The 13,189-nt window shown below is 45.8% G+C and overlaps 2 protein-coding genes across 2 annotated transcripts; both read right to left on the bottom strand.

Annotated features, from left to right (window-relative positions):
* Positions 1-3,189: 3,189 nt before the first annotated feature.
* LOC133894796 (uncharacterized) lies at positions 3,190-5,733 on the bottom strand. Its single transcript, XM_062334966.1, has one exon. It carries the CDS (start codon positions 5,483-5,485, stop codon positions 3,566-3,568), a length of 1,920 nt encoding a protein of 639 aa, XP_062190950.1. The 5' UTR covers positions 5,486-5,733; the 3' UTR covers positions 3,190-3,565.
* A 2,590-nt stretch (positions 5,734-8,323) lies between these two features.
* LOC133896456 (chaperone protein dnaJ 11, chloroplastic-like) lies at positions 8,324-9,158 on the bottom strand. The gene has a single exon (XM_062337065.1). The coding sequence runs from the start codon at positions 9,057-9,059 to the stop codon at positions 8,616-8,618; it is 444 nt and encodes a 147-aa protein (XP_062193049.1). The 5' UTR covers positions 9,060-9,158; the 3' UTR covers positions 8,324-8,615.
* Positions 9,159-13,189: the final 4,031 nt, after the last annotated feature.

Here is a 13,189-nt window from a genome sequence, read left to right as displayed (position 1 = left end):
TTCTTCTAATTTTATACGTTTTGTAACGAAATGACATTAATAAAAAACTAAAAAGACTAATTTTTAATCAAATACTATTATGATAAAATATTGTAGTGAGGCTAGCTACACTATTAGTGCGGTGTGATTTGCTAGTTATATATATTATATATTTCATTCACACCAAAAAATCATCTTAAAAACTTTTTTCCAAAAACAACTTTCAATAAAAGCTTTTTAAAAATAGATTTTAAAAAACCACAACCCAAACAAACAAAACCAATATCTCAACTAATGTCTAGGGTAAGGCCCTGTTTGGGGGAGCTTCTGGCAGCTTCTACTTCTCAGAAAAGCTGAGAAGCTGATAAGCTCTCCCAAACAGGCTGATTGCTGAGGAGCTTTTCTGAAAAGCAAAAGCTGGTTTCTGTTGAAATGAAATAAAAGCTGAAAAGCTGATTAAGGATGACTTTTCTGAAAAACTGGTATGCTGAAAAACTAAAAATTAAATCCATAAGTCAAACCGCTTATCTCAGAAGCTATAAACAGCTTTTCAGAAAAGCAACTTTTCAAAAAAAAATCTATAAACTCTAGCTCGCCAAACAGGGCCTAAGGCTGCAGGGGTTACGATTTTGGAGTGGCTCCTCCTCCCTTTGGTTCTCTCCAGACCAGAGACCAGGATAGGAATAAAAAATCACAAGGAACAAAAAATGTATGGATTCATTCATTCATGGCGCACGAGGCGAGACAGAATCCGGCGCGGGACCAGTGGTTGGTTCATTACTTTACTTGTGTAGCTAGTGTTGATCATGACATTATTGTTTGCTTTTTTTTTCTCCCTTCATGTTGTTTTTTTGCTGAGAGGATATGTCAGACGTACTCACATAGCTACAGGCTAAACTTACATCTATACAAATTCAAATGGCACTCACGTACGTATATCATACCTATATCCATATACATTTAAGTGATATGTCCTAACACATGTCTAAACAAGATTAGTAACAAGATTATAGGAATGTTGTTTGATTGACTCTGCCTTGTCGTTTTGCTTATGCATTTGCGTTTGTACACGAATGGAAAGTCCGCGAGCCGAGGCACAAACCAGTCCGACTCGCTTCGGATCACGCTGCTCCCACAGTGTAGTGTCCCCTGGTGCCAGGAAGAGCTCACGTCTGTATTCGACCAGTAATCCAAGGGTCAGGCACGCGACAGCAGAAAGGCTGAAATCCATGTGCGATTCTCGTCAGATCCTCGTTGTAACGGACGATTGATTCTTCGCACGTAAGCAAACCGATCGATCTATCACGTCGACGACCTCAAAATCAACTAGCTATGGGGCTTTCGTGGAAAGCCAAGACGATGATCTTTGTATAGCAGGAGCAGTAAGCTCGGCCTGCTTGCCGCTCCTTTCTGAAAAGAAGAAAAAAGGAGGGAGAGTGGAAAAGGCAATGCACCTCGTGCTATGCCATCATCCTTCACCACCATTGCCGTGCCGACGGCTGAACGAAGCCGATCAGGGCGCGTCATTCGTGGCTACGCATCACTCTGCCTATGCAGACCCTTGATAGAAAGCTACTCCTGCGTACTACTTACTAATCGAGACCAAGAACTAACCTGTCGATCGACTAGATCCTGCTCCTAATCCTAACCTTCTTGTCGAGAGGATACATATCATATGGGTGTCCGGTATGTTTGTTTTGGTTTATGTTTCTCGATTTTTTGAAAAATTGCGTTTTTGATTTTTTTTAAAACTGTTTTTGAATTTTAGCTGATAGATTTTACAATAATTTTTTAGCTTCTCAACACACTACTTAGAAAAATTACTCTCAACTAGTTTCTCAGCTTCTAGTTTATTTTCTCAGAAACAGCCTTCTCGAGAATACAAAAGCCATTTTTCAGCAAACACATTTGTTTGAGCTTCTGACTTCTAAACTTCTGATAGAAACAGAAGTTAAAAACAGACCCTCAGTCTAGCTGACAAATTCTTCAGTGAAGTATGTGCGTTCATTTGGCTGTGTCATATGACTCCTGGACCCCTAGCAGTATCCTGTGTGATTTCCTACTGCAGAGATAGATTCAATCAGACAGATTCCTTCGGATCCAGGATCAGATCCTGGATGATGCAAGTTGCAACAAGGGATAAGATCCGTCTGCTGCGCCTACAGAAAGCTAGTGAATGTGAATCTTCTGAAAACAAGGATCACAAACTTTTTTCTTCTTGGCAAGACCTGAAACAATTACTCGGAACCAACCATTTGTAATCATCAGCTTCGCAGAATGGCTTCATCAACCGTAAATCCGAGTACTTCAGTATGAGTACATATATGACAGATGCATCGATTAGTCGGACCGATTTTGTACTACAAGGAATGGACGAATCTGTTGAGGATACGAAGATAAGATGTTCATTGCATGTCTGAATCGGATCCAAATAGGACGTGCTTGTGCAGATTTTTTTTTTTGTGTCAAAGCATGAAAGTGACGGATTGATATCATCCAAGAAATCGAGGAGGATTAGAAGTGATAACATACAAAACCAGCAGAGTTTGACATTCAGTATTGCTATGTGCATATTGAGTTTTCAGTCTTCTTATGTTTTTTTCTCCTTTTTCACATATTGGAATAAAGCTTCCTTCATTAAAAAACAAAACCAGTTGGTCCTTTGTTCTAAAGGCTAAATCTTTCACCAAGAGACTTGCTATTGCAACAAGGAAACCTGAAACCTTCTGCCTTTCTGGACTCTGAAATGTGCAGTGTCATCCAGCAGTAGCAAGGGGCATATCATCCACACACGCACACACGCATACACCAAAAAAAAAAAAAAAAAAAAAAAAGTTATGAAGCACGGTTTCTCCAAAGTTTTCATTTAGAACATGAGAATTTAGAAGACGACGAAGCGACTTGTTCTGAATTCCTAACTGATAATGTGGATGACAATAAACAGGAACCCTGCCGGTCAGTGACGGCACCCATGCTAGCCATGCAAGACTTATAGTACAATTAAACGTTAAGGTCCTAATGACAATAATTGTCGAAATGAACTTCTGAAGGTTCAGTTTTGTTCACTGGAGTCCCAAGAAAAAAATCTCAGAATATGGATTTTCTAGAAGTAAGAAATTCCCGGATCAGGACAGTATATGGATTTCATATAACTAGCAGGGACAACAAACAATTAGGTCAAGCTCAAAAGGAAAACGGCATGATTCAAGTGAAAGAAGTTCTTCTCAGTTAATGGCTAAAACTTAATATACATCGATCATTAGGGTCAAGTGAGAGTAAAAGATTCTAATATCCTCAAAAAAGGGCTATACCACTGTTCGCCACCAAATTAAAGAGATACAGGTTAAAGAATGATGAAGACTAAAATAATCCTACAAAACCTTTTGAATTTCCGCAACAAAACATGATAACAAAAGAATTTTCTTACCTAAGTTTGGTTAGAAAAAGATTAATCATATCAGACTATATATTTTTTTTACCTGAATGTATATACAGTACTGAGCTGGTATGAAGAAGTCATCACTCTGTTTTCTTCTCAACAAGCCTTTGCCTTTCTGCAACAGAACTAGAACTGTTGCATCAATAGTCAGTAGTACCCTTTTGCCCCTCTGGACTGGTAGAGTTCCATCCTAATCTTGGCCTCGGGCAACAAGCTCTCGATCAACGGATCATGCGCCGTGTACCCTTGCTTCCACGCCCACTCGAGCACCGTCAGGATCTCGGCCTGTGCGAGCTCCTCGCTGTCGGGGACGTTGTGCGCGATGTAGCACACCAGGATCAGCGCCGCGGTCTGGACCGCCTGCTCGCTGAAGTAGACGAGCTGGACCAGGTGCTTGGCGCCGCCGTGGTCGATGATCGCCGTGGAGTGGTCCACGTGCAGGAAGTTGTCCGTGCACGCGAACTTGGTCAGCGCCACAGCCGCCTCCTGGCTCACGTCGGCTTCCCGCTCGTCGAGGAGGCTGACGAGCGGCCCGATGATCCGGGTCTCCGTCGCACGGAAGGTTCTTGACAGGCAGCCGAGGCACGTGATGCTGGGGATGAGGAGGTCGTCGTAGTCGGCCTTCTCCACGACGCGGAGGAGCTGGTCGACCACGGCGCGGGCCGCGGGGGAGGTCGGCTTGAACGCTGATCGCCGCAGGTCGGCGTTCTGCTCGGCGACACGGCAGATCTCTAGGAGAGCCATTGCGGAGTTGTACTGCACATCGCCCGTGCTTTTCTTGAGGAGGATGGACAGGCAGAGCAGCGCTCTCGACTCCGTGATGTTCTTGCAGATGGCGGGATTGCCCGTGGCGAGCGTGCACAGCGCCCTGGCAGCGTGGGCTTTCAGGTAGGCTTTGATCTCCGGGTCCTCCAACTCCCTCCCCCGCGTGCTCGTCCCGCACAGCGACGCGTTGTGCTGCTTCGTCCCGGCGACACTGACCGCGGTGGTCCCGGCGCTTGTCCCCCTCGAACTGGCACCGCCGTTCCCGCCCCCGCCTACGGTGATCGTAGTTCCAAGTACGCTGGAGCTGCTGGCGCCCCCGCCTACGGTGGGCTTGGCCTCCATGGTCTCCCCCGCGTCCGACGTGTGCTGCGAGCTGTCGTTGTTCTTCTTGTCCATAACCACGGAGTGGATGGACATCCTGGAGGCGACGGCGTACTTGGAGTGCTCCTGAACCGTCTCGAAGGCGAGGTGGGAGACGAGCAGGCGGATGATGTTGTGCTGCATGAAGGCGTCCTGGCATTTGGGATGGTTGGCGGCGAGCTCGGAGACGGCCCAGGCGACCATGCCCTGCACCTTCATGGGCGCGTCCTTGAGGATCTTGGCGAAGGAAGTGCAGACGCCGGCGAGGATCATGAGGTCAACGCACTCCGGGTCCCGGCCGAGGAGTCCTATGGCCAGCGCGGCGCTCTCCTGGGCGTCGGCGCGGCCCTCTTTGATGAGTCGCAGCAGCGGAGGGATGCCGTCCTCCTCGATGATGAGCCTGCCGTATCGGTCGTTGTCGCGCGCGAGGGAGACGACGCTGGCAGCGGCGTCCGCGCGGGCCTCGAGGCCGCCGGTCTGGAGCACGGCAATCTGCTCCCAGATGAGGAAGAGGATGGGCTCGTTCTGCGCGATGGGGGGCAGGCCGATATGGTCGTCGAGGTCGTCCTCTGCGGCGGCGTAGTTGGAGATGCGGAGGATCCAGGTGAGGTCCCCCAGGGAGTTGTCGAGCTGGTAGGAGGTTTTCTTGAACGAGCCCGCGGGGATGATGGTGAAGACGCGGCTGACGAGGCCGTGCCCGCGGCAGCGTTCGAGGAGCGCGGCGGCCTTGTCGAGCGCCTTGTCTGTGTCCTCGAAGATGCGGCGCGCGGGGCGCTCGTAGAGGTCGGCGCGCGCGGCCTGGCGGAGCAGGATGGCGAGGCGCTCGACCTTGGCCTTGAGGTCCTGGCACTCCTGCCGGCACGTCTGCGCCTCCTCCGCACACTTGATCACCTGCTCCGCAAGCTGGATCGGCCGCGCAAGGCTCGCCTTCAGGTCGTCCATCCCCACCCCCGGGATCGGTCGACGGAATCGATCAACGGCGCGAGCGAGGAATGAAGAACCCTCCGCGTCGAGGCCGGCCGGCCGGCCGTCGTCCGGCGGCGGAGGGAGGGGGAGTCGGTGAGGGCGGTGGAGCTAAATTTGGAAGTGGAAAGGAAGGGTGGAGGTGAGACCATGCCATTGCCAATTTGCCATCATGGGTAGGAAGGAGGGAGGCGCCAGGGCGGGAAGGGGACGGGACGCCGGTTTCTCTTCTTCTTCTTTTTTTTTTTTTTGCCTTTCCCGTGTCCTATTAGAGGACATTGGATTGAAAATCGACGGTTCAGATGGAGTGGGTTTTCCGAAATGGAGTATGGAATATTGGCATTCTCCTCCATGAAATGGGAGTTGCTAATTTTGAATGAGTGAAAATAAAGGTATGTTTCATTTGATAACAGCAATCGTCGGATGAAGATCAAATGACTGATAAAAATATTAATTCACAAATGAACAATATTTTTCTATAATAAAAATATATATAATTTTATATGCATATCAGATAAAAATACATGTTTGAGTACAGATTAAAAGACAGACGTACGATTAGATGATCGGATGGATAACACGTCGAATGAAACAAAGCTCTGATTTTAGTCGATTGAAACGTAGTAAATCCGCCATGAAATAAGTCGATGGAGACATGGTTGTGTTGTCTGTTGCAAGCGACACACCACCGAAGCGCAAAAGTTTCACATACCCTTCTACATATATGGGCACGCGGAAGTACATTTCCGCACACTTCACGTGCAACCAGCTTATCCCAACTATCCATCCAGACATTTTGTGACCTAGAGTGAGCGTTACTGCCTGAATTGCTTCGCTACATTACCTAACAAATCCAATCATTTCCCCATTACATTGAAACTTTGGCATCCGGACCTCCAATCCATGCCTCCTCAAGCTGCATTTTTGTTCTTTCCGCAGTTCAATCACTCATCCAATGTGGAGTGGAAATGACAAGAGAACAGGAAAAATTCATCGAATAAATCGGATGATCCGACAAAATACTGAAAATGATGGCTGCCGTTTTTGTTCATTTTCAGAGAAGACGAACACATGCTGATGATCCTCCTCCGGCGGCCAAAAAATTGCAACTTGTTTCCCAACAAATGACCCGCTACCCTCTTTTTTCACACGACCTGCTACTCCTTTTGTACGATGGGAGCAAGGTTCACTTTCCCGACCGAAGCTCGGTTACCGAGCTCCGGCGGTAACCGAAAATTCGCGGTTACCGTGGTAACCGGTCGAAAATTTTAAAAAATTCGGACAAAATTTATTTGGCAAAATTTGAAATTTGGAAAAAAAATCGGCGATTTTAGCCGTTCGGTAACCGGTTTGGACCGGTTTGGACCGGTTACCGAGTGGTTTTCTCGAATTTTTTGCATTGTCGGTAACCGCCCATTTTCTCGGTAACCGTTCGGTTTTCTCGATTTATCGAGCGGTTTTCTCGATTTTCAGTGAAGTTCAACAAAAAAATCCAAAAATTATCTCAACCTTATAAAATCAATAACTAATTCATCTGAGCTTCAAATCAAGTGAAACAAATTTTGTTGGTTTCCTTGTAACATGATCTACATGATAAAAGTATTTATACTCGTAAAAAAGTTCAAAATTTTCTGTGAGAAATTGTATTTGTTAAACCAAGTTAAATGCATAGTTTACTCTTTGCTAATCCAAAAATCATGAAAACTAATTTTGTTAGTCTTATTACATGATCCTATATCTTTTAAAAATACATGAACTCATGAATTAGTTATTGTAACATGCATGATTGTGTAAATGTTGTGCGACTAGATTAATTCATAACTAACCCATCACACCTAAAAAATTAGTAAAACCACTTTCATTAGCTTATTTATACTATGATTTACGTAGGAAAAATAATAGTAGACATGAAAATTTTAATTACAGTGTCGTTTCTTAACATATTCACTTTATGCTTGTGAATTTTGTAAATATCATAGAGAAATTAATAAAACTCTAAATAAAGTGAAATCAATTTTAAAGATTCTCTTAAAATACTTTTTACACAAAAAATATGTGTTTGCATGTTAAACTTTTCCTTAATATGAGTTAATAACTGAGCCGCAGGCTTCAATTTTTTTCAATCTTCCTCCCTATAGAATATGATACAAATAACATTATTTTTGAAAAAAAAAATTCACAAAATGTCTTATAATTGTGTCTAGTTTTTTTAATATTTTTTTGAATTTTTTATTTTTTTAAATTTTTAAATTTAAATTTAGTTACCGTGAAAAGATCGGTTATCGTAATTTTTGAGCGATTACCATCGATTTTTTAACCGTGGATGGGAGAAGAACGGCACTTATGTCACATGCCTTCTTGCTCGTGTCTTGTCGAGGGAAGAAAAAATTCATCTGTACGTGTGTGATGACTTCATTAATTTTGGAGCTACACGTTTTTTTTTTCTTCAATACGTCTACAGTTGTACTAGTATTTCTAGTTTAAAAAATCAGCGGATGCTGCATAGCACAGCATGCCGATTGTCGTCATGTTTGACTTTCGGACAAGAGGAAAGGTCGGCAGCCAGGCCCTGCTGAGAGTCCCATGGCGTGGCATGGAATGGAACGTTCTTGTGGAAGGAAAGTTGAATATTGTTGTGGAAGGAAAAATTGTGGCCTATGTTCCCGTCGGTTGACGCTGGCATAGGTTGAAGCAATGCAGGCAGTAACGCTCATTCTAGGCCACCAAATGTCCTCCTGCTGCTTCTTGCGTTTCAAGAAAGAAGACGGCATTCGTCGACGACGCCGGCTCATCAGAGATGTCAAATCGCACGGCATATTGGAATGGACAAGAGAAGAACAGCTTAGATGGATCAGCAGAGGCAGGGCGATTTCCTTGAAACCTCGCATCGGATCGACATGCTAGCACATACTATATACATTGCACAGGTCAGTTTCTTCGTAATCTCTTCTCAAGATTACACATAATTACAGGAAGAAGAACGAAAATTACATCACATGGATGGTCACCAATGCTAAAAATCCAAGGTGAGCCGCCATGACCGCAAGGCGGCAAGAAGGATATATAAATGCAGTCGCAAGCAAGGCCCGCATGGCTCTCATGGCTCCTACTACCAGCACTGGTCCGTCTCCCACGTGCGGCGGGGCCGGCCGGAGCCGCCGGCGCCCCACCGCGGGTAGTGGCGCGCGACTGGCATCGCCATCACGGCGGCGCGATCGTAGCTCGCGCGGCTGTCGGGGTCGGAGAGCGTGGCGTACGCGTCGTGGAGCCTGACGAAGTCCGCGGCGGCGGGCTCGCCCGCCACGTCGGGGTGCCGCTCCCGAGCCAGCCGCCGGTACGCGGCCTTGATCTCCCGCCCCGTCGCGCCGACGCGCAGCCCCAGCTCCTCGTACAGCGTGGAGGCGCGCCTCCCCACCGCCGCCGCCGCCGCCGCCGGTGGTGCCGCGGCGCACCGGATCTTATTAGACTCGGAGGGGGAGGAGGACACGCGGCGGAACCGGAACGTCCCGATTGCACCCTTGGGCGCCGAGACTCGAAGAGGCGCCGAGATCATGAGACGGACGAAGAAGGGGCAGATCTGGGGACAGAGTAGAAGAAGATTGGGGAAAGAAAATGAGGCAGGTGGGTGAGGCGTCCGTGCTCGCGCGCTCTTATAGCGGCGGTGAGATGGCGCGGTTTGCGATAAGAATAGGGGAGGTGGGGGCGCGTCAGCGTCGGCCACTCGAGCTGGACTTCCACGCCGGACGGCCGCACCCGCTGGCGCGTCGCTGTCGGGCGCCCGCGGGATTCTTGTGCCGGTGAGAGGCTGCCTGCCTGCCCGGTCGGGCGGCCCCCTGATTGATGGGAGGATTCTACTCGGTTTGGCCGCTGGCGCCCGCGGCCGCAAGGCACGCACGCTGATTCGCGCGAGCGGTTTTTGCCGACCGCCGCTTGGGCTGTTGGCCGTTGCGCCCTCGGACGGTTGCGATTTCAGACTGGTCTTGCGACGCATTTGGCTGATGCAACGTCTCGCTCTCCAGCCACTGACAGCTCCTGCCGCTGCCCGCGCCCTGGTCAATATCCCGCCTGTTAGACCGACGCAATTTGGTACTCCCTCTATTTGCGTTTACTTAGCAACTTTAACCACTTTTTTATTTGAAAATATTTATCAATTTACGTTTCCCAATAAATCATTTCTAATATTGTCGCTGATGTGGACCCAGATTCAATTTGGATAATAGTACCCATCTGCCTGTATGGTGTAAAAAAAATCTGAGCAATCCTTATTAAAATAATCAAGAAACAGAAAAAAGAGGGGTTAAAACAGATAAAAATATATCAATATTAATTTTTACAAGGACCTACTACTTCTTAGTTGATCAAGTAGCGCTAATACATACACCAAAAGAATTGTATATAAAGAGATGAGTGCATATTTACATGAATTGATAAACTCGTGTTTCTTAAAGTTCTAGCAGTAGTAATAATAGGTACACCTGATGACACAAACTTTTAAGTAAAAGTAATAGATATTCTAGTAATCTTATGATCCAAAAGTCATTTTTCAAAGACATTTTGATCATCATGTCTAAAATACCAAGCAGATATGAAGAGTACCACCCCCAGTAGCTCATTTATCAATCTGCCAACACACCTACTGCACCAAATTGACATCATAGTTGATTTGCATTAGAAGTTTGCCTTCTCTTTCTAATGCAGCTTTGTTAACATGAGGGATCTCATAGTTGTTGCATCCCCCTACTTTCATTATCTCTATCATGACAAGCTGTAATGTTAAGAACATACGGTTTGACAATATATGTGAGTACCCTTAGAAGGCCTGCTGCACGACAACAACAATTTTATGTATGGTTTTAATAGCGTTCTTAAACTAAATGGACTGAATAGCTACAAAGAAACCCAAATCAAGGATATTCAAGTTTGGTGAATTCGGTGGTTGATAAATCAACTGAATATTGAATCCACTCTATTGTGTTGCTTCCTTAAATAAAAGGTCAGCAGGGTCAATGTGAGGGTGAGCATTATCTTGTTGGATTAATATTGGCTTCCCAGCATCTTCACTTGACCATTTTTCTTTAATTGCAGGGATTACCTTCTCTATAACAAAGGAACACATAACATCTTTTTGTAATTGAAGTGATATGCTTCATCTGTAAGGTCCCTGCAACCCGATTTTTACTTATCTTTTTTGCAGGCTCATAGATAACTAGAGTGAAACACCCAATTTTATCATCAAAAGTACAATTTCCTTCATCAATCATCCTTGGCCGAGTAAGAGCACGAAGGAACATTACCTTCGGGATGAATTTTTTGCTTTTGCAAGTCTGAAGTGGATCCTCTTCATCTGAAAGAAGATAAAATCTCCCTATGGTCCTTGTGAGATAAAACAACTTTTCATCTATATAAACAATGTCAGTGAAGTCCCTAAAGACCGAGTCAACATCAATGCTTGTCAGATCAAGCATGGAAATGTACCACCACATTCTTTCTTTCATGCTCCGATCCTTCAACAATGGTTTATGCTATTTTAGTGTCGTTTTATCTGTCCTTCTCTTTTAAGCTTCCAGAGCATATATTTGCTAACTTTCAAATGCCTTGACAAATCATCCAAGGTGGTCCTTTTTGACACAGGAATATCGTGCAACAAACTTAGATCAACATGAACTCTCTTGCGGCCACAATTTGATCTCTTCTTTTAGATATCAATGTCACCACCCTGTTGAAAACAATGCCTTGCACATTTCCATATGCACCGAACTGTTCGAGTACTAACAGAGAATAATGATGCAACCTCTTCTACAACCTCTCGTGTTAATCCTCCATTAGTATTTTTATTTCTTCAAACCATAGCTTCATACACTTGCATTTGCTTATCATTTGGAAGTTCCTTCTTGCAAGGGTAGTGAGTAGCATCTGCTGAATGAAAAACACAAAGGGAAACACATAATGTAACTCTAATTAAGAATGAAGAAAACAGATTGAAACAAGATCATATATGTCGCATGTAAGCTGATAACAAATTGTTCTCCTACACGACTCTACAATGCAACTATAATCAAGAATGACCACTAAGACAGAAAAAAAACTATGGAGATATATACTATAAGCCTGAAAATTTAGAGATGGCATACTATATTGACTACAAAATTATCCTTAATTTGGAGCCTGGGAGAAGCATGCTTGCGTTAATCAGACAAAATATGAATTAACTAAGCTATCTGCTCATAGATGGTGCTAAATCTGCTGCGATGGCTTAGCTTTGATCCTGCAACTAACAGGCTGCTCTGCCGCCCTTTGGCTTCCTGGTAACCGCAACCTCAAGTCGGCGCCTCGTCCGGCGGAATGGGCTGCTCAACTATCTACGGAAGGCACAAAATGGAATGCGAGCTTACCGCTTGAAGGCGACGATCCTTGAATGGAATTTTCTTCCTCCATTTCTTATTGATGGACGACATTCAAATCGAACTCTCGCAAAGCTCTTGGACCACAGTCTTCCAGAGGAGAAACACTTAGGCAGTGCTCACTCCTTTCTTCTCCGCCAAGCTCTTCAGGATACAGGTTCAAGTCAGAGAGCTGGACGAGCAGAAACTTGTAAGCACTGCTCACTCCTTGCTTCACCGTAGCATCCTTCTAGACAAACATTCAAGTTGAGGACAACCATTAAGCTAGGGAGTTGGCTTCATGTAGGACTGTAGGAGTATTCCTAATTGGCATTTGTCACGTAGAAGCTCATAGGAAAACACTTTAGTGCGGCGAGAAGTATCCTGCGCTCTATTTTGAATTTTAGCAGAGCCAGAGACTTCCGTTTTGGCGTAAGGACAAATTTCGCTAACACCTATCCAGTACCGGAAGGTCAAGAAAGTTGATGAACTGATGGAAAAAAACCGGCGACGGAAGCTCCGGTGAACGGTGGCCGTAACTATAACGGTCGTATCCTGGACTTGTAGCATTTTTTTTAAAGCAAGAGCATTTTCGTCACTCCATTTGAACTGAATGGATGCCTTGGTTTCCAAGCCATGGTCTAATTTGCTAAATAAACATAACCGGAGGGAATATCACTGGACCGCATGCCGAGAGTGGCTTTCGTCCAGGCACGCGGCTGCAGAACTGGCGTGTGCGCACACAGGAACAGCGTGAAAAGGGGCTCCGCACCGACACCGACACCGACACACAGGCAGACAGAGCCGGACCCATCTCGCGTCGCACGTCACGGCATGATAGTTTGTGTAGATTACGTGCCCGTTTGGAACCACCGATTCTCGCCCAATCCAGGAGAGTTCGTTCCAAACGGGCCGTCGAGCCGTGAATCGGCCCAGAACATTTCTCCCTTCTGAACGTTGTGTTAGAAATGGCCCGCGAAGCGTTTCTCATGAAAAATGGCCACCAATTCGCAACATGCCCCCGGTCCCGCCCGCGTCGCCGCCTCCCGAGCTCCGCCACCAGGACCACCTCCCACTCTCTACTTAATTTCTCTCTGCCTCCTCTCTCTCACACCCGAGCCCCCCCCCCTCTCCCTTATTCTCTCCCCTCTCTCTCTCTGCCAGTGGTCGCCCGGGCTGAAATAAGATTTTTGTTACGCCATTAAATCGATTGAAATACTTTAAAAGATATAGTAAAAATAATATAACTCTAAACATTATGAAACCAATATTGATTATGTATTGGCATGCTCTACATATTAAA

The sequence above is a fragment of the Phragmites australis genome, chromosome 16 (genome assembly GCF_958298935.1).
Source record: "Phragmites australis chromosome 16, lpPhrAust1.1, whole genome shotgun sequence".
Taxonomy (NCBI): Eukaryota; Viridiplantae; Streptophyta; class Magnoliopsida; order Poales; family Poaceae; genus Phragmites; species Phragmites australis.
Note: the sequence above shows the minus strand (reverse complement) of the source record. Positions and strands in the feature narration are given on the sequence as shown.

Coding starts and splice junctions, on each gene's coding strand:
- LOC133896456 (XM_062337065.1), bottom strand. CDS start 9,059: ATGATCTCGGCGCCTCTTCGAGTCTCGGCGCCCAAGGGTGCAATCGGG.
- LOC133894796 (XM_062334966.1), bottom strand. CDS start 5,485: ATGGACGACCTGAAGGCGAGCCTTGCGCGGCCGATCCAGCTTGCGGAG.